Raw genomic sequence first — 20,604 nt, forward strand, 5'->3', positions numbered from 1 at the left:
TTAGTTAATATTAGTTAACCTCATAATTTTATTAATTATTAATATTAGTTAATACATAGTTAATTAGCTTGATAAACTCTATGGATTGGAGTCTCTTTGCTCCTCAGGTTTTCTACACTCTTGATGACTCTTGCATCCATTCTCTTTACTTTGCTCTAGTGACAGGATGGAGTTGTCACAATATAGAATTGAGCTTTGGTGTTTGTATGCAGGACAATTGCTCTGCAAATCCTTTGTGGTTGCTTTTGACACCACTTTTCATGTTAAGTATGTCTGCTAAAATAAATACTCTGCTTGTGATGCTGATCCTCGGTTGCCTTAGTCTGCAGGAGTTAGGGAAATGTTCTTTCTCTTGGTAGAAAGCTTTTGTCTTACTCCACTATCAGTAGCTCTCATGCACGTTATCTTTGTGCTGTAATTAGTGATAATAAGATAGCTTTGTATGTAATAAATTACTGTCAAGTTTAACACAAATCTAATTTGGTTTAGTGAAGTTGTGTATTGCCAAACCAACTACTTGTGATAGATGTCAGAGATCTAAAAGATAAAATTGCTTTATAGTTATATTTATAAATAACACTACCAGTTGCAGGTATTTTGTCAAAGTAATAACAGTCTTTTTTAGTTGGTCATATTCCAGCTGTTCCTGAATATTTGCAGGCAAGAAATTCAAAGCAGCAGCTTTCATTTCTGTTTGCAGTGCAGATGCTGTTTGGTGAGCCCAGCCCTAACCATCTCTGGTATCAAATGTTTCTCTTGTGGATCAAAGCAGGCATTGCACTTGGGATCATGCTTTGTGAAACTTCACTGTGTTCTGTTTTGTTTGGGAACAATACTGAATTTAAGATAAGTGATGTCCTGTCTCAAGAGTTGTAACTGAGTTTCTGTTCCTCCCATGGAAAGCCCTGGGTGGGTTTCTCCCGCATGTGGCAGCACTCCCGGGAACTTCTCAGTGTCCAAGCAGGAAAAGCCCTTGGATTGTATGGTTCCCATCTGGGAATGGCCATGGGGAGGTGAGGGCTGTCCTGGGGCCAGGTGAATGGTCTGTGCAGCACAGGTAGAGGGTGGACTGGGAGCATCTGGAGACTTAACTTTGAGGACAGGTCCTTAGTTACAAACTACTGTGTTTCGTGGTTTCATTATCTGTCTATTTAAAAAGCACACTTGAAATATTTTAAGGGGTTGACAATGAAGCACCCTGGCTTATTATCAGCAGTAGTGTGGCCAGCAGGATGAGTGCTTGGCACTGGTGAGGCTGCACCTCAAGCCCTGGGGTCAGTTTTGGGGAGCCCTCAGAGGGCTGGAGTGTGTCCAGAGAAGGGCAATGGAGCTGGGGAAGGGTCTGGAGCTCAGCTCTGCCCAGGAGCAGCTGTGAGGGCCCTGGGGGTGCTGATCCTGGAGCAGAGGAGGCTGAGGGGAGACCTTCTGGCTCTCTGCAACCCCCTGAGAGGAGGTTGGAGCCAGGGGGGTCGGGCTCTGCTCCCAAGGAACAAGGGATGGGACAAGAGGAACTTTTGGCACAACTCAAGTGGTGCCAGAGGAGGTTTAGTTTGGAGCTGGGGAAGAATTTCTGCCTGGAAAGGGTTGTCAGGGCCTGGCCCAGGCTGCCCAGGGCAGGGCTGGAGTCCCCATCATCCCTGGAGGGGTTTCAGAGCACTGGAGATGTGGGGATGAGAGACATGGGTTAATGTTGGCTTCTGTCATGTGGAAGAGAAAGAGTTTTTAACAGTAATAATTAATTGCTTGTCTCTTCTCAGAAAGTGCTTTTTCTAAATGCAGCAGAAGTTACCAAAAGGGTCTTGAGAAAAGACTGGTGGTATCTGTATGGAGTTTTTTTTTCTGTATATGAGGAGAGGGGAAAAATGAGAAATTACACTTTCAGAGGGAAAGGCCAGACACACAACTGAGGCTGCAACACTAGAGAGAAAGAGATGGAAGGAGCAGCAAAGCTCCCTGCAGCTGAAGTGCTGAGGGTGCCAGGGTTGATGGTCAGATGGAGCTCAGACCTGCTGGGAGCTTTTGCTGTGTGGATCAGAGCTGAGAAGGATCTGGAAACCAGAGAGACCATTTCCATGCTTGGGGACTGTCATCTAGAGAAGTTTCCTTCATTTCCCTGGTGTTTTGATGAAGCTCTTTTTTTCTTTCCAGGACTGGCAGCCACCATTTGCATGTGATGTGGATAAGCTTCACTTTACACCGAGGATCCAGAGGCTCAATGAACTAGAGGTAGACTGTTAAGCTGAGCACTGCTTCAGCTCCAGAACGTTAAAATAATTTTTCAAAAGGTTGTGTTTTCCTGTAGATTGACCCCGAGTTGTGTTTGACTTGAGCTGACAGCACTCAGGACCTCTGAACAGCAGTTTTTAATTAGCACAGAAATTAATCTGTTTCAGAATCTCGTTAAAAACATGCCAAGCATAAAAAGTAGAGTTAATGCTCATTAGAGGAACATAATTCAGGCCTTTTCCACACAGAGGTTCTTATAAATGGTTAAATTTACATTCTCAAGTGCTATAGATGTGTTTGTGTTCTGCACATATACAGCATCTTTTAAAAGTGGAAGAGATGAAACATTTACAGAGTGCTTTAAAAATAACAAGCCATTTGGAAGAAACAATTACAAAATCTGGATTCAGTTGATGGAAATTTGCTGTTCATAAGCACTTTCATTCACTGCTTTGAATTCAGACTAGAAGAAGGGAGTGGTGAGGAGTCCTGGTTAGCTCACTGCTGGTATGAATTGGAGTGCTGGGGACTCTTTGCCTGTCTGATTTTTCTCCTGGTATTTGCTCTCTAAAGTCCTGCTGCAGTTGTGAGAAGTGCCAGGGTAAGGGCTCAAAAGCTGGCTTCTCTCCATTAAGAGAAGGATTTGTGCAGACACAACCTGGTTCATAGTTCTCTGGAGTTTAAGAGCAAGCTTGTCTGTATATATGTGACCATTTTCTACCTTAAGAATAGAAAATGTGATGAAAATAATCTGAGTGTGTGCATTGGTGTGCAAACAAACTCATTGGCTTTCCCTGCTCTGGCTGGTTTGTATCCCTTAAAATAAAAAAAAAAATGCAATTGGGAGTGAAAAGGGGTAACAAAAAAGCTAAGCTATAAATATTTATTTTTTTATTAGAGTTAAACCAAGTTGTAATAAGCTATTACATTAATTAATGTAATAAATCCTAGCAATGCATCTAGTTTAGGTAGTTTTTAACAGTAATAATTAATTGCTTGTCTCTTCTCAGAAAGTGCTTTTTCTAAATGCAGCAGAAGTTATCAAAAGGGTCTTGAGAAAAGACTGGTGGTATCTGTATGGAGTTTTTTTTTCTGTATATGAGGAGAGGGGAAAAATGAGAAATTACACTTTCAGAGGGAAAGGCCAGACACACAACTGAGGCTGCAACACTATAAACATAAGGATACAAAAGATTGATATGCATTTAGTATTGAATTTATTTTAATTTTCTTTCCCTCCAGGCCCAAACTCGTGTAAAGCTGAATTTTCTGGACCAGATTGCAAAATTTTGGGAGCTTCAAGGATGTACACTGAAAATTCCACATGTGGAAAGGAAGATCTTGGATTTATTTCAGCTTAATAGAGTAAGACTGTTACAAGGGAGGAACTCATCCTGAAAATGTTTCTGCTGGTATCACTGGTGTTCAGGGGTTATTTTGGAGTATATCTGATCTGAGCAGTTGCTCCCTTAAAGGAGGTGGTAGTGAAACAGACACTGGCCTCTTCTCTCTGGTGACCAGGGACAGGAGAAGAGGAAATGGGGTAAAGCTCCACCAGGGCAGGTTCAGGTTAAATATTAAGAAAAACTTCACAGAACAAAGTGAGGCATTGGAAGAGGCTGCCCACAGAGGTGATGGTAGATGAAGTGCTAGAGTGGATGGTTTAGTGGTTAGGGCTTGGAGGGTGGATGATCTCAGAGGTCTTTTCCAGCCTTAATGATTGTATGAAACAAGTGTTAGTTTCTTTACCAAACACAAATGTGTCACTAATGTGACAAAGTAGTAAAAAAAAATAACACGGGAGTTTTCATGTGAGCTGGGAGATCAAATTAAAATTCCAGCTCTTCTTTAAAGTTGAACTTGGATTCAAACTGATCAAGAATAAATCTAGGCTTACCTGGAGAAGGCTCTGAACAGTGACAACTGTGAGAAAAACACTTCATTAGAAATATGGGCGAAAAAATAGAATTTCTTTTAGGATGTATTCTGATAGTAAGAGATGGGGTTCAGTGACCCCCAATGATATGTTTTCTGCTTTCTTTATGTTTAGGGTAGTTTTTATTTTCTTGCTTTTGAGCCTGTTTCATGGTACTTGTTCCAGTGTGAAGAACTAATTGTACTGTGCTATGAAGTTGTGCTGCAATACAAAGTGGAGGCATGGCAAAGTGCAGCCAGGCAAATTCTCAAAATTAGGCTGAATTACTGTTGGGTCATCTAATACAAGTGCTGACTTGTTTGTAGAGTAATTCAGCAAATCTACAATTCCTGAATAGGTGATATGCTGTATGTTCCAGTTACAGCTCTTAAACAACTTTCATGTTTTGTGTTCTTTTTAAATCTATACTTTTCTAGTTTAAAACAGCAGTTGTGGTGTTTTCTTGCCTTTTAAGCTAGCAGTGCTTTCCTTAGATACTGATAATTTTAGTATTAAGTGTATGACCATTTTCTTTTCCCATTATAGCTAGTTGCAGAAGAAGGAGGATTTGATGTAGTTTGCAAGGAGAGAAAATGGACCAAAATAGCCACAAGGATGGGATTTGCTCCTGGCAAAGCTGTGGGATCCCACATCCGTGCACATTACGAGCGCATTCTCTATCCTTACAACTTATTCCAGTCTGGAGCAAGCCTCCTGGTAAGCTGTGCTGAAGTTAAATTCAATTAATTGAGCAGGCAGTCTGTTATTTTGTTTTTTTTGGTTGATGCAACATTTCCAAAGACTGTGTATTTTATGTTTTATGGCATGCAGGTGGCAAGATACAGTCTGTGGTGTTGGTGCAAGCACCAGAGAGCCATAGAAAACTATTTTTTTATAAAACATTCTCAGAATTACTCTTCAAGGGGACCTCTTTCTTACTGCTTTGAATACTGCCTTTTCGTGGTTTATAGCAGCCTCAGAATAATAAGATCTCAGACCTCCTGTAACTATTTCTTTAATGCTCTTCTGTCAAATGCAAAATCCTGCTGAATTCCCAGATCATTATAGGCCCATCTCCCTGTAGAACAAGAATGCTGTTGGGTCTGCACCACTTGCACAGAGTGACTGAGGGACTACATCAAACCAGGGCAGTTTTGTGGCAGTAACTCACCTTGCTTTCACTAAGGATGTCCAAGTTCAGCAGTGTTTTCATGGGTATTGCAATGTACTTAACAGTCTGGTTTGTGACTTCTTTCAAGCCTAAATCTTTTGTGCTTAGATTTGGTCCTTAAAACAAAATTCAGGGTTGGTTGAGAGTGGAAGCAATACAATCTCTAACAAAGAATTTTTTTTTTAGACTTTTTTCTTTTAGAACAGTAGCTATTTATATCTTGCTCTATGTGTTGTTAGCATTACAGTAATGCAGCCTGAGGATACTGCAGCAGTTTCTAGGATGCTGTTGATCCAGTCTTCAGAAGCACCATCTACTAGGAGAATTAGTACTGGTATTTCCATAGAGAAATGTTCTGTTTTCATAACATTTAAAGGAAGGCTTCAGCTTCATTTAAGAGTGTTTATTATGGTTATTGCATTCAGTAAAAGGCTGGAAAAAGTGATTTTGTGACTTGTTCAAATAGGTAATATTCTCATAAATGCTTTTTTTTAAACTCAGCACAGTAATTATTAAAGCCCTCTCTACGTCGTGGAGAACGATTTCCTGGATAACATGAAACAAGTTTATTAGAAAATTCTAACACAAAGTTTGTATTAGAAATTAAGTAATCAAATTGTGTCTCTAGTGCTTGCAGAAACCAGATCTCACCAGTGACACAAAGGACAAGGAATATAAGCCCCATGATATTCCACAGAGACAGTCTGTTCAGCCATCTGAAACTTGTCCACCTGCTCGTCGAGCAAAACGTCTGAGAGCAGAGGTGAGAGAGTCTGGGTCTGTGTGGAGCCTGAGCTGGGAACACAGGGAGAGTTCCTGCTGTTCCTGCAGCACTGCCCAGAGCCCCCAGCTTTGTAACAGGATGGGCAAACAGCCACGAGTTCAGCTGGCAGTGAACATCATCACCAAATCGTTTGTGTTGGAAAAAACCTTGAGGTCATCCAGTCCAACCCTTCCCCCATCCCTGCCCAGGCCACCCCCACCCCATGTCCCTCATCCCCACATCTCCAGGGCTCTGAAACCCCTCCAGGGATGATGGGGACTCCAGCCCTGCCCTGGGCAGCCTGGGCCAGGCCCTGACAACCCTTTCCAGGCAGAAATTGTTCCCCAGCTCCAACCTAAACCTCCCCTGGCACCACTTGAGTTGTGCCAAAAGTTCCTCTTGTCCCATCCCTTGCTCCTTGGGAGCAGAGCCCAACCCCCCCTGGCTCCAACCTCCTCTCAGGGGGTTGCAGAGAGCCAGAAGGTCTCCCCTCAGCCTCCTCTGCTCCAGGATCAGCACCCCCAGGGCCCTCAGCTGCTCCTGGGCAGAGCTGAGCTCCAGACCCTTCCCCAGCTCCATTGCCCTTCTCTGGACCCACTCCAGCCCCTCAGTGTCCTTGGTGTATGCATGTGTAACACCAAAGTGTTTCTTCTAAGGACATCACTGAGTCTGTGTGTGTGTGTGTGTGTATGTACCTATATACACACTTTTTTTTTTTTTTTAAGGCAACCAATATTAAAACTGAAGGTGACCCTCCAGAAGCCAGAACTCATAATTTGAGACGTAGGATGGGATGTGCACCTCCAAAGTGTGAAAATGGTGAGGAGCTTATGATGGCATGCTTGGTTGTTCAGATCATATCAGCTTCTGTAGGCATTTTTAAGTGTTCAAATCTTCCCCTAAGCTAACTGAAACAAGTGTGTGTATGGGATAACAAGTAATTCAACAAAGAACTTGGAGTGATGCAGTCTAATAACAAATAAAATAAGTAATAACAAGTAATGCTAAGTATTAAAACATTTTGTAATACCCTCTTTTTTTTTTTTTCTTTTTTTTTTTTCTGTTTTACCAGAAAAGGAAGTGCATAACACAGTGAAACTTCCTGAGAAGAAAGAACATGCTGGGGAGCCAGAGAAAGAGAAATCCAAAGTCCGATCCAAAAAACCCACTAATGCTGTGAGTTTGCCCTGCATTCCTGCTGCTTCATGGTTGTGATTCCAGGTGTTTCTGGGTTTCTCCTGCGTGTGTAGAGAAATCTCCTGTCATTTATATCATGCTAAGGACTCTTGCATTCTTCATGTAACCCTGTGGCTGAAACAAAGCAGGATCTGCCTGCTGGAACTGAGGTACTTGTGAAGGTGTCTTCTCTCTCCTGAGGCTCCAGACCTCAGAGGAGTTACCTGTGAACATGTGCTGCATGTGACAGTAACAAGAAAAAAGATGAGTGAGCCCTGTTATGTTCTACCTGCTAAGCCCACAGTGCTGCTGCTGTGAACTATCTTGGCCATGGAATCTGTCATTTGGAAAAAAAAAAAATACACAGAAGGGTCTGTAGCTCTGGTGGTCTTTTCTTAAACGGAAGAGTGAGGCTATTTAAACTTTTACTTAAGTGTTTTGTTTGCCCCATATCCATGTCAGACATAAAATGATAACAAGCTTTGGTTAATGTTTGTAATGTTTCCAAGCTGTTACCATAAGTGCTCAAATCCCTAATCTGGCAATTTTTGTTGCAGGTGGATCTGTATGTGTGTCTCTTATGTGGCAGTGGTAACGATGAGGACCGTCTGCTGCTGTGTGATGGCTGTGATGACAGTTACCACACTTTTTGTTTAATTCCCCCCCTTCATGATGTTCCCAAAGGGGACTGGAGGTGTCCTCAGTGTTTGGCTCAGGTAATCCAACAAATCATAAAAGTCTAAGGTTATTTGTTATTTTGTGGGGTTTTATTTGAAAACTTGATCCTAAGGACTGAACGAAAGTACAGTTCATTGGTATGTAAGGTTGTGCAAGCAAAGTGCTAGAGGGTAAAGCTAAAATGAAGACTGGAAATGCTTCAGGCTGGAAAGCTATCACTGGGCAAATATGTTGGATTTTAATTGGCACCTTTTCTCTGTATTTTAAATTTGAATCTCACTGGGTACTTCATGTGGAGGTCTGTATTTTTTCCACTTAGCTTTTCCACAAGGAGAAATTACACATATAACCTTATTAACATTTATTTGTAAATAAATATTATCGTTTGATGAATTAAGCAGGGTAGCTACTGCTTCTGACTCTGTGACTTGGGGCAGTTATTTAATTTCTGTCAGGTGTTCTGTCTTCTTACTCATCAGATGCTGTAGTTGTAGCCCATTTAGGTGAAATCTGAGCACAGATTGTCTGTTAGTACATTATAGAAATAATCATCTTGTCAATTGCAGGAGTGTAATAAGCCTCAAGAAGCATTTGGGTTTGAACAAGCAGCACGAGACTACACACTTCGGACGTTTGGAGAAATGGCAGATGCATTCAAGTCAGACTATTTTAACATGCCAGTCCACGTATGTCCATGGGTTTATCCTGATGCCATAATGCAGACTGCATTTTTTGTAATCAGTTAAAATACATAAATTGTGAGGGAGATGGGAATTCCAGGTCTGACTGGGATAAAATCCCAAATCAGTGCTTCACAGTTATGCCAGTGAATCCTTGTCCTTGCTGGTGTTGTGGTTTTTTGTTTGTTAAAAGAGTCTGAGGAAGAGACTGCTCTCTGTCACCCATTCCTGAGAGGACAGAGCAGCAGTTATGTCCTGGGTGGAACCACATTTCTGCTACTTTTTTTTTTTTTTTCTCTTTTTGAAATGATTTTGAAATGGGGAAATGCTTCAAGCTAGGGGAGATTCCCCCATAGACAGCTTTTATGCACATGGTTTTTGTATACTGAATACACCCTGAGTTTCTTCTTTTCATACCTAGATGGTCCCCACTGAGCTGGTTGAAAAAGAATTCTGGAGACTTGTTAGTACCATTGAAGAGGATGTGACTGTAGAATATGGAGCTGATATTGCTTCAAAGGAATTTGGAAGTGGCTTCCCAGTTAGGGGTGGGAAGTTTAAAGTTAGACCAGAAGAAGAGGTAGGTCTCTGTTAGTTCACTGTGTACATTTGTAGTGCAGTTCTTTGTTAACAAAGTCTCTCTGGTACACAGCACAATGGAAACTGGGTTGCAAAGTGTTTGTTTTGTATATGTGGCACAGTATTTGAAGACAATTACATCAGAGTTTTAAATAAATGAAATTTTTCATGATCAGACATTTAAAGTCACAGGTTTATCCTTGTAGTTATTTATTAACTTCTGAAACAAAACAAAAAAAAAGTTGTATTTTAACAAAGAAGGTTAGATAAGGTTTGTGAAAGGAGCAGAGACAATGGAGAGGTTTTGTTGTTTGATTAATTGTCCTGTTTCTTACATATTTTCTGTTGGGATAAATGCTTTTCTTCTGTTGCTCTTCTGTCAGTTTTACCTTGTTGTTTGTTTGGGTTTTTTACTTCATATTGTATTAAACCTGTGACTATTCTGTTCACTTTTCAGGAATACCTTGATAGTGGGTGGAATTTAAACAACATGCCTGTGATGGAGCAGTCTGTTCTTGCTCACATCACTGCAGACATTTGTGGAATGAAATTGCCCTGGCTGTATGTGGGGATGTGCTTTTCTTCATTTTGTTGGCACATAGAAGACCACTGGAGCTATTCAATTAACTATCTGCATTGGTGAGTTTGAGGAATAAACTCAGCCTGATAAGTAAATCTCCCCTTCATTCCCCCTTCCCCTTTTTAATTAGTAGACTAAAACCAGATTCATAGAGTTCAGGCCAGAATAACCCTTGAAGTTCTGTAGCAGCAGGGTTAAATCTGACACACTGTGACTCCTGCATTAATTTGCTTATGGACAAGAGGTCATACTTTGGAAAGAGACATCCATTCCCAGTTTTAAAGAAATCCATGAGAGCTGCAGCAGATATTCATCAAATACTTATTTGTGGTCAACTTAAAACTAAAAACCATGCAAGTTTTGTTTTTGTGGTCTGTTTTGTTTTGTTTTTTAATCATTTAGCTTCAACTAACAGTCTTAGGATCCTGCATATTTTTTTTTCTTTATTAGATCATACTATCATAAATCCTCTCATCAAATAAACACTTGTCAACTGTTAATCAAGATCTATCTTTACCATCTCTTTGATATTCTAAACAGAATGTGCTTAAACTTCTCACCTTGCAACAGCTTTTTCAGAGTGTGCATTATTCTCATCACTCTTCATGGGACTTGACAAGTTCTTTCCTTTTCCTTGCTCACATCAGGATTCCAGCAATATGGTAAATTCACATCCCAGCTGCTATTCTGTAGGTTGTCTCCTGGTCAGTTACTCAATTGCTGGTCCTTGAAATGGCTGCTGCTTTAGCACAAGCCAGGCAGTCAGTGACCTGATCTGGGCTTTCTTAGCACTTGACACAATTAAAACAAATGTTTGAAGCAAAGCAAATGAGTGATCAGGATTCCATTGTAAAAATTATCTTCATTGTAATTTTTTTGCTTTTATTCATCTTGGTCTTCAATGAGGCTGAAAGGTGTGGAAAGGAGAGGCATTGTTTTATTTGCAGTAGAAACTTCATGCAAGGAGTGTTGTTAGCATGGCAATGTCCTCCATAATTTTTCCTGAACTGCATTAGTTGAGACCAGAAAGACACCCAAGTGTGCAAGTGTTCATGTGCACACACATGTACACACCTAACAGACACATGTGGAAGTTGCCCTACCTGCAGTTAATATATTTCTCCAGCATCAAAGTCCTTGACATCTTTTACTTTGCAGATACTCTTTTGTATTTCCCTTCAACAGAGAGATTTAAGAATGGGGGTTTTTAACTTATTTGAGAGCTGTGTGTAGTTGAGGTCAATAGTGCTCTAGGCTGGAGGAGTCAGTTTTAATACCCCCAAGTGAAGAGATAAAACTCCACACTTGGTGAAGACTTCAGAAGGCAGCACTTGTTCTTGTGAAACACCAGGGAAGCCATGTCCAGCTTCAGAGTTCCTAAATTCCAGGAAGGAGCTTGTGTCCTGGTCCTGTGTTTTGAGCAGTGAACCAGGTTACAGCAGCAGACCTTTTGTAGGGTGTTGTTGAAATTGTAGAAGGAGGAAAAACAAATCTTTGGTTATGAAGATGCTTGCAAATAAATAAATCAGTCCTGATCAGAGGAAGTATTACCATCAGTGATGCTGGTATTTCTAAAGACAAGAGGGGAAAGCTGCCAGGTAGCAGTGCAGAAAGCTGTCACCACTGTCAGTTCTGACACTTTAACACATCCCTCAGAATCCCAGCTTTCTCTGGTATCTGCTCCTGAAGTCCTGAGAGCCCTGGTGCCACCATCCTGGTTCATAACTGCTGTCATCCATTCCTGGGCACTTGACTTACCCAGTGTTGGGTCAGGACCCAGGACAGTTTTCATTTCCATTTCTGCCTGGTCTTCCTGAATTCATAGAATTGTCCCAAGATGGTGACCAGGTTCAAGGCTGTGTCCTCATTTCACATGACACAGTGATGACTCTGATTGTGCTGCTCCTTGCTGTACCAATGTAACTGCCCTTCCACAGTCTCCCTGGCTGCTTCTCCTCTTCACCATAACAGAGATGCTGTCTAAGGACAGGAATAAGCTCCTGGAGACGTGCTTCTGGATTCAGACTTCCCTCTCTCCTTCTGGAGACCTCCTAGTTGCTTCATGATTTATGGGGGGGACATGACCAAACAGTGTTGGGTCAGCTGTAATCTGCCAGTTCTTCAGGAGAAGGTGACTTCTCTGTCCTCATTTGTGGAAAGCTTTTCTGACATGGTTCTTTAAAGGAGATTGGAAGGAATATTCATCTTTGTGCTGCAGTGAGCCAGCTTCATTGTAAACCTGAAACAGTATCTACTGGAACACATCTGATAACCTTAATTTTCTCAAGTGGCTTACATTGTGTTAAGCTGTTGCTAAAAGTTTTGTTCCTACTCTGGATATATATTAATTTTTTTCCCCCCTCAAAGTCTCTTCCATAGTTTGGAAATTTAATTTCTACTTACTGTATGTTGCTTTTATGGCAATTATGCACAAGACAAAGAACTGTCTTTGGTTGTTTGATCCAAGAGGGAGTTTGTGTTCATGGTAAAAGACAAACAGCTTATGTTTTGAAGTTCTGCTGGAATCAGCAGACCTTTGCTGAGGACTTCTTCAGACTTTTTTTTCACCAGAATATTTTAAGTATCTCCTCAGAAATGCAGGCAGTTAAAAACTGAGGTCTGGAGGAGGCACCTGTGTAAACTGTGAAGATTCAGGAAGGTTCATGATCTTTGCATTCCTTCTTGGTGATATACCCTTCTTTTGACATGCTGTACTTTAAAGCAGAAGACTGAAAATGTAACTTGAAAGATTGCTTATATTTAACTCTTTTTAATAATCTTGCAGGGGGGAGCCTAAAACGTGGTATGGAGCCCCAGGGTATGCAGCTGAACAGCTGGAGGATGTAATGAAGAAGCTTGCTCCAGAGCTATTTGAATCTCAGCCAGATCTCTTGCACCAACTTGTCACCATAATGAACCCGAATACTTTGATGGCCCACGGAGTGCCTGTATGTTGTTGGACTCCTGTGCTGCTCCCTGAAACACAACCCTCTTGCATTTGCACTGATTTCTGCTTCAAAGGCAGTAATTGAAGGCACTGTTATGACAGAGATGGTGTGGTAGTTACCATGTGTGTTGTATCTTCCTCATCTAGTACAGTGTGCCAGGATGAACAGATGGGCAATGGAACCATTGCTTTTGGAATTGCTTGGCAAATTCTTCTCTGGAGATCCACCTTAGAATATTCCTATCCCTATACCTCAGCTGGGAAGTTTAGTCTCAGCCTTTGAAGCAGTGGCAGGACCTCTTCCTATGTCTGTCTGATCAGACACAATTATTTTTACATAGAGTTTCTGACAAGGGACCAAAACCCATGCTTCCTTTACTTGTCATCCACATCCTCTTATTTTTCCTGAATAAGTTCTTAAGTTATTTAAAAGCATTTTTCATCAGTTTCTGTCATACTCCATACTAGACTGTTAATGGGAATTATGTCCCTTTACAACTCCATTAGCTTTTGACTAGCTGACCTTGGGACTTAAAAGGAAAATTGGTGGAAAGTGGCAAAAGTTGTGTTGTGTGTTATGCTCTGAGACTCCAAAAAGGAAAAATGCAGGAAGATGTGCCTGCTCTCATGCATGAAGTCTAGCATGAAGAGCATTAGATGTACAGCAGTACATTTGAGTGGGTTCCAAATTTCTCTTGGCTTGTGCTTTGCCTGTGTCCCTGTGTGCAGAGCTAGGAAAGGCCAAAAGGCACAGGCAGCTGACTTGAAATGGCTCTGAGTGCAGGTATGGCTGAATGAAACCTCTTTGCTTTCTAGGCACAAGTTACTAAATGCCAGTTGTAATTCTTGGGTTTATGTTTTAAAACTGTCCCAAGTCATCATGGAAATAAGTAGAATTTGGGAACCCATTCTGTCTTCAGAGCCTTCAGTTCTGTGTAGGTATCACCTAATGCTTGTGTGTGCTTTCTCCTAGGTCTATCGAACCAACCAGTGTGCTGGAGAGTTTGTGATCACCTTTCCCAGAGCTTATCACAGTGGTTTCAATCAGGGTTTCAATTTTGCTGAAGCTGTGAACTTCTGCACTGTTGATTGGGTATGTTTCAACACAAGGTTTTTGTGAAGTGTGCACTCCCAAAGTTGTTCAAAGTTGCTGCTACTTCAAATTAGTCCCTTTTTGATCTTTTTCCCTAAAAAGATCTTAACTAATTGTAAATGTAGCCCATCTAAAAATGTTACTAGAGTAAAAAAAAGCAAAAAAAAAAGCAAAAAAAGCATCACTTAGAGGTAGGAGATGACCTAAAGCTGGAAGAAAGCTTTCTGCCTTGTCACTGAATGGACTTGTGTTCATGTACTGGGCAGATTGGTTTTGTTTTCCTCTTGTCCTCCCAAGAGTTTCCTCCCAGACTGGAACTTGTACCCTCATTGTAACCTGAGCCTCACACTCTGCCTGGGGACAGCCATAAAAGAAAGCTCTGACTGACCCACCCCGCTCACAATCAATTGTTTCCTCTGCCTGGGGTTAGTGAGGGACTTTAATGATCATGGAATCAGCAGTTCCTCATGTGGCTGCACAGTTCATGTCCTACATAAAACAGACTTTTGAGGAGAAGGTCCAGTGTGCCCTGCAGCCTGAGCTTGGGACATCCCTGCTCTGCACGTTTGACACTTTCCCAGCCTCTGTATTTTAGCTTGGGTCTTCCCATGTCTAGTGTGGTTTAGTTGTTTAATTACCCCTAATTATAATCTCTTCTATGCAGGTTTTTTAGCTAAGTTTATGAGGGAATAGCAGTGTCTCTTGTAAGGGAACTATAACCTGTCATGGTTTACTCTGACCCAGGGTCTTGATTTCTCAAGTTTTGCATTCTGAATTATGATTGTTGTTGAAGGATTTGTCTTGGCCTTTCACTTAGGTAGGTTTTGGTTAGCAGCATAAGAAGTCAGTATCTTAATGTAATTTTAAAAATGGACTCTTAATTACTATTCTTAATTATTTAATCTTTCTCCAGCTACCATTGGGTCGCCAGTGTGTGGAGCATTACCGCCTGCTGAACCGCTACTGCGTGTTTTCCCATGATGAGATGATCTGTAAAATGGCTTCCAAAGCAGATGTTCTTGATGTTGTGGTTGCATCTACAGTTCAGAAAGACATGGCTATCATGATTGAAGATGAGAAGAGGTTGCGTGAGAAGGTTGATAAACTGGTGAGTTGTAGCAAATGATGTTCTAATGGATGAAGGAACAGTAGCAGCAGTGATGTGGAGACATCCTGCGGCTGGTCCTGTGTTGTCAGCAGCTTAGAGCTGCAGAGCACCCTCCTGAGTGGCATTGTTTGTTTCAGTGGGCCACTTGGATGAAGAATCATTTATCATGCATCTCACTTTAGCATCTGTTTATCCTTTGATACTGTTCAGAATGTTTCTTTTAAAGCAATATTTGTTCTTTCAGTAGTGCAGTCTGAATAACTGGTTTTTTATAAATCAAGATTTCTGTCTACCTGGTTTTAATACTGTGTTTGAGTCATACTTCTCTAAACTCATTATTCCGTTGATAAATGCAGCTTCTGATGCTTTAGCTTGGAGTAATCACCTCTTCATTATCACCCTCCTCATATAACATTGTTTTGCAGGGAGTGACTGACTCAGAGAGAGTGTCTTTTGAGCTGTTTCCTGATGATGAGCGACAGTGCTTAAAGTGTAAAACCACCTGTTTCATGTCTGCTGTTTATTGTCCATGTAAACCTGGATTACTGGTGTGCCTGCACCATGTTGAGGATCTCTGTTCCTGTCCTACCTTCAAATACAAACTGGGGTAAGCTTTAGAGAGCAAAGAATGTTGTGTTCTGGAGATATTTATTGTATGCATAGATATTGCAGCTTGCCAATCCATTGCCAGCTCTGTTTTGTCAGTGGTGCTGGTCTCTGTATTCTATTTGTCCCTTGCAAACACAGTACCCCAAAACCAAGTGCCTTTTTCAGCAGACTATTTCAGACTTTTCTTACTCTATAAAGGCAAAGATTGATGGATAAGATATTTGCTTTTTTATTTTGTATCAGCAAGGTCATAATCCCCTACATCTAGTCCTTGCTGAGTGGTATTTATTTGCTTTTGTTAGTTTTTCTTTCTGTTGCCATCTTTCCTTTCCTGCTGTTTCTTCCATCTTTGTCCTACATGAATGCAAATTCTTCTAAAACAATTTCACCATCACTTCAATTGTAGAACCAATTGCAATGTTGAAGTTGTCTTAGGAGGAGCACAGTGTGATTGTAGATCTCAATTACTGAATTCTGGGTGCATAGTAGATCATTTTGATGCTTCCCTTCTCTATCCTCCTGCTCCCACCAGTTTTTGCTGAAGTGCAAAGCTCTGTGCTCCTTGCAGGTACCGCTACACCCTGGAGGAGCTCTACCCCATGATGAATGCACTCAAGATGCGTGCAGAATCGTACAACGAGTGGGCTGCCAATGTTAATGAAGCCCTGGAGGCAAAAATTAACAATAAAAGAAGTAAGTACCTTACCTTTTGTCTACAACCTGTAATTTTAAGTGGCTTATTTCCCTTGGTAACTTTCGTTTTATACTTACTTGACACAAAGTACAGCTGAAGTTGAAACAGAAATATATTTAAACTGTTGTGTTATCCAACTTTACCATTTAACATCTACCAGAAAGGGGGACTTTTATTGACTTCCTGTCTTTCCCAAAAGGTCTCATCAGTTTTAAGGCTTTGATAGAAGAATCAGAAATGAAAAAGTTTCCAGACAATGACCTACTGCGACACCTCAGACTGGTTACACAGGATGCAGACAAATGTGCCTCAGTTGCACAGCAACTTCTTAATGGCAAAAGACAAACAAGGTAAATGTTGCTGTAAGTGTTTGCAACTAAATTGAGTGACTGAAGATAGATGTCTGTGGCTGGTGATGGATGCCAGTGTTATGTAAGACTTAAAAATGGAAGAAATCTTTGTGCCTTCCCAAGAGAGCCATCTTTTACAGAGAGACTCACCTTTGCTGCATGTAATAAGTTAAACATCCTGAGCTTTCAATCTGTTTCCTGTCAGTTCAACAGTTGAGCAGTAAGTTCATTCTAACATTCCCCCAAAATTAAAATTGGTGTGGTGTTTCCAGACAAAGCAACACCCAATGAGAAACAGTCTTTGTGCCACAGGGACTGAAAATCTGTCAGTGGTGTATGTGTTGTTATATTCATTACCCTTCATGTCTTGTGGAAAAATGGAGTGTCTTAACTTCCTGAGCTGATGATGATGGGAATACTCTGAGATCTCTGCATGATCTCACTTTCTTTGCAGCACTTCTGTTAAATCTTTTAGGTTATTTGCTCCAGGAATTTGAAGATAGGGCAGTGTTGGGGTAACACGTTCTTTGAACTGGTTGTCTGCCAGCCTGGTCCTGCTGGCACATTCCCTATGTGAAATCATAGAATCATAGGATTTTCAGGGTTGGAAAGGACCTTTAAGATCATCCAGGTCCAACTCCCCTGCCATGGGCAGGGACACCTCCCACTGAGGTTGCTCAGAGCCCTGTCCAGCCTGGCCTTAAAAACTTCCAGGGATGGAGCTTCCACCACCTCTCTGGGCAACCTGTGCCAGTGTCTGTCAGGTGAAATCAGGTGAAAGGAGTCAGAGGATCCAGAATGAAAACCCAGATCTCCTGATTGCATCAGTTTGGTTGTGACTCTGTTGCTGTGCTCCCCATTTTGGGCTCACAGATTGCAGGTTCCCTACCCAGGTGTTCAGTGGCTGCACCTCACTGTGTGGGATGATGGGTTTCTAAGAAAATTTTAGGTTTATATATGTGGAGGACAATATTGTTTAAGTCCAACAGTCTTAACAGTGTGAAGTATTTCAGGAGAAACTATTCCTGTCATTTCTGGGCAATTTTCACCATTTCTGCTGCTTTGAACATCGTGGTGTTTGTCAGAGCAGATGCTCTTTGTGCTGCTCTGACTGTATGTGTGTGGTTTCTGCATGCTGCCTGTCTCAGCAGGAATCTTGCAGCTTGTCTGTGTTCTTGTATTCCTGCAGTACTTTAAAGGCTGACTTCAAAGGACTTTGGTAGTAGAATATTCAGCTATTGTTTTGACATGATTCTTGCAGCTGCACTTTCCCTTTCTTTAGTGATCTCTGTATAAGTCTTTGTAGCCACAACTTGATATAAATTCACCTTCACTGTGCACAGACACAAAAGGATGAAGTCCCTGTCACAGCAGCATAAAAATATTACAGCAGGAAATGTAAAATTCAGTCCTCCAGCATATGTGACTTCTGCTAGATAAGTAATTTCTACTCCAGAGATTCCTGACAGTGTTATTGAAGGACTTTTCCATTCCTCATCTCTTCTTTCATGTAATGTTGAACCACCTCTTCTTGATCTGGCATCCCCAGTCCATGTGTTCTCCCACCCATCTTGGTATTTGCTCAGCCCTTCTGATGATGAACTTGGAGCAGCAGCCAAACCTGTTCCAGCTGCTCTGAGCCACAAGAGTTCATCCCTCATCTTTTTCTACTCTTAAGATTCACCTGACTTTGCTGGCCTGAAAAGAGGAACATTTTTTAATCTTCCTGACCAGGTCTGTTCCTTTGACACAGTGATAGTGAATCAGCCTTTCTCACAGCTGTTCTTGCCAGCTCCTTCAGCTCTACAGCCTGGGATGAATAATCTGAGTGTTGAACTGCAGGATCAAAGCAGTGCTTTGCTTGCTCTGCATTTCTCATTTGCTCTGAAAGTGCTTTTAGCCCCTCTCTCACTGGTTCCCCATCGAGCTTTTTGTGGCGTGTTTCTGGGAAGAGACCAGTTGAGTATCCTCATAATTAGGGTTTTGAAAACCTATGTTATTTCGTGAGTTTTTAAATTTTTCTTAAGATTGAAGGGGGAGCACTCACAGTCTGTGTAGGAAGACTGAAAGGAGAGGATAAGCTGCTTAAAGTCTGAATACCTCTTATATCAAAATCAGTTTAATACTTGAAGTTTACATACCTGCAGGATGTTGGGCAGCCACCTGCCAGGGGGGTCGGGCTCTGCTCCCAAGGAACAAGGGATGGGACAAGAGGAACTTTTGGCCTCAAGTTGTGCCAGGGGAGGTTTAGGTTGGAGCTGGGGAACAATTTCTCCCTGGAAAGAAAACAATTCGATTCTAGATAGGTGATGCTGGGAGGGAACAGTATGACATCAGGGAAGTACAGAGGGATGTTTTAAGTATCTGTCCCCTTCCTTCTCCAGGTTTCATGGTACCTTTTCTGATTCTTACCAGTCTTCAAGAGTTGAGAGGCCTTGTGCTTATGAATCTTTGTGGTTAATAAACCTGGATAGATGTGGGCTTCTCTTCTGTGAATGTTCTTTTTTTAATTTATAGACTTTGTGTAGTTTTCTTGCAAAGATTTTGCAGTTTAGATGTGTGTATGTGTGCCCCTATGTATATATACATCTATTTGTTTATTTTAAAAACTTTTGCCTTTTACTGGAAGATACTGCAGAACTTTCACAAAAAATAGTGTAAACTGTATAGACCATAGAACAGCTTATGTTGTACCTAAGCCCTTGAGTTAGTTTTATCATTCAGCTTACTGTGGATTTTTGGAACTCACAATGTGATGTTGGCATGTCCTTTAGAATACCTATTTTTAGCATAGAATATTAAATTTAAATTTATTATATTCACATTCCAGTCATGCTGGCATATCCTGCTGCAATGTTGTTTTCCTCTTTTGTTTAAGTGACATATTGTTAATAGAACTGGAGCCAGCATTGCAAGAGATTTTTCCTTTTCTGTTCAGGGTTCTCAGGCCTAGTTAATATTGGCTTCAGTTTAGAGAGATTTTTAATATTAGCCAATTTGTTTACACTTATAAGCCACTCATTTGATACAAAGCTTTTAGATAAAAATGAAAATGATGATTTCAGCAAAAGAGGATTTTTCAGAAGTGCCTACACAACCTGTGAATATAAAACCTATTCAGAATTGGGATTTGTTCTCTTTTGGTATGGGGATGGGGAGAGCTTACTACAATAGCTATTGAATAGTTAATCCACAATTGCTTTGTGTTCTGGAAAAAAGCCCAATTTTATTCCATAATAACCAGTGCTCTTCCAAGTCTAAGTAGTTGGTCCAGAATACTATTTAATATGAGAATATTTTCAACAATAGCTTATTCTGCTATAGCTCACTGATGTTATCCCATTTATGTAAGCTCTAGGCTGCTTGGATGCTTTTAAATATTCCATTATTTGTGAGTAGAGCTTGACTTAAAAGAAATCATAAGCAGATTTTGGAGAAGTTTAGATTTAATGTTATTATTTACTGGCATCCAACGAAGCTGGGTTGTGTTTAATTGCAGATACCGCTCTGGAGGAGGGAAGTGCCCCAACCAGCTGACTGTCAACGAGCTGAGGCTGTTTGTCAGGCAGCTCTATGCTCTGCCCTGTGTCCTCAGCCAGACACCACTGCTGAAGGTAAGCTGGAAAACACAGGGAAAGAGCATTTATGATGCTGATGTATTAGCACTGTGTTCATCTCCTGTCTTACTGTTTGCCTGGAGCTGGCAGCCCTGGGTAATGTGTGCATGGGAGCTCTCTGCCCCCCTGGTGTTGATGGTCAGTAGGTATTTGTGCTACATAGGGAAAAATCAAAATTTTAATGTTGCTTGAAGTAATGCATACAAAGCAGCACAATGATGTGGGTAATACAGCTTAAAAGTGTGGGGTCAGGTAACTAAATTCCTAAAGAGTGAAGCCATGTTTACCTGAGAGTATTGAAAGCTCCATAATGCCCTGACTGACAGTCAGCCCCTTCCTAGCACTTTCCTTCTTTGTTAATGCAGAATCAGCTTTCTCATAGTTTTGTAACTGAAAACCTTCTCATGCTGTCAGCCAG

The 20,604-nt window shown here is 41.2% G+C and overlaps 1 protein-coding gene across 1 annotated transcript in view; it reads left to right on the forward strand.

Moving 5' to 3' along the window:
- Positions 1-20,604, forward strand: part of KDM5B (lysine demethylase 5B) — a 42,214-nt gene that overhangs the window by 9,245 nt on the left and 12,365 nt on the right. The window contains exons 2-18 of the mRNA XM_071768545.1: positions 2,149-2,226; positions 3,469-3,591; positions 4,688-4,858; positions 5,941-6,075; positions 6,801-6,894; positions 7,148-7,251; positions 7,809-7,967; positions 8,496-8,615; positions 9,031-9,189; positions 9,646-9,827; positions 12,554-12,716; positions 13,689-13,808; positions 14,722-14,916; positions 15,342-15,523; positions 16,094-16,218; positions 16,419-16,569; positions 20,069-20,183. Of these exons, the coding sequence (XP_071624646.1) occupies positions 2,149-2,226; positions 3,469-3,591; positions 4,688-4,858; positions 5,941-6,075; positions 6,801-6,894; positions 7,148-7,251; positions 7,809-7,967; positions 8,496-8,615; positions 9,031-9,189; positions 9,646-9,827; positions 12,554-12,716; positions 13,689-13,808; positions 14,722-14,916; positions 15,342-15,523; positions 16,094-16,218; positions 16,419-16,569; positions 20,069-20,183 (2,376 nt within the window). The remainder of the gene's footprint in view (positions 1-2,148; positions 2,227-3,468; positions 3,592-4,687; positions 4,859-5,940; positions 6,076-6,800; positions 6,895-7,147; positions 7,252-7,808; positions 7,968-8,495; positions 8,616-9,030; positions 9,190-9,645; positions 9,828-12,553; positions 12,717-13,688; positions 13,809-14,721; positions 14,917-15,341; positions 15,524-16,093; positions 16,219-16,418; positions 16,570-20,068; positions 20,184-20,604) is intronic.

The sequence above is a fragment of the Heliangelus exortis genome, chromosome 25 (assembly GCF_036169615.1).
Source record: "Heliangelus exortis chromosome 25, bHelExo1.hap1, whole genome shotgun sequence".
NCBI lineage: Eukaryota > Metazoa > Chordata > Aves > Apodiformes > Trochilidae > Heliangelus > Heliangelus exortis.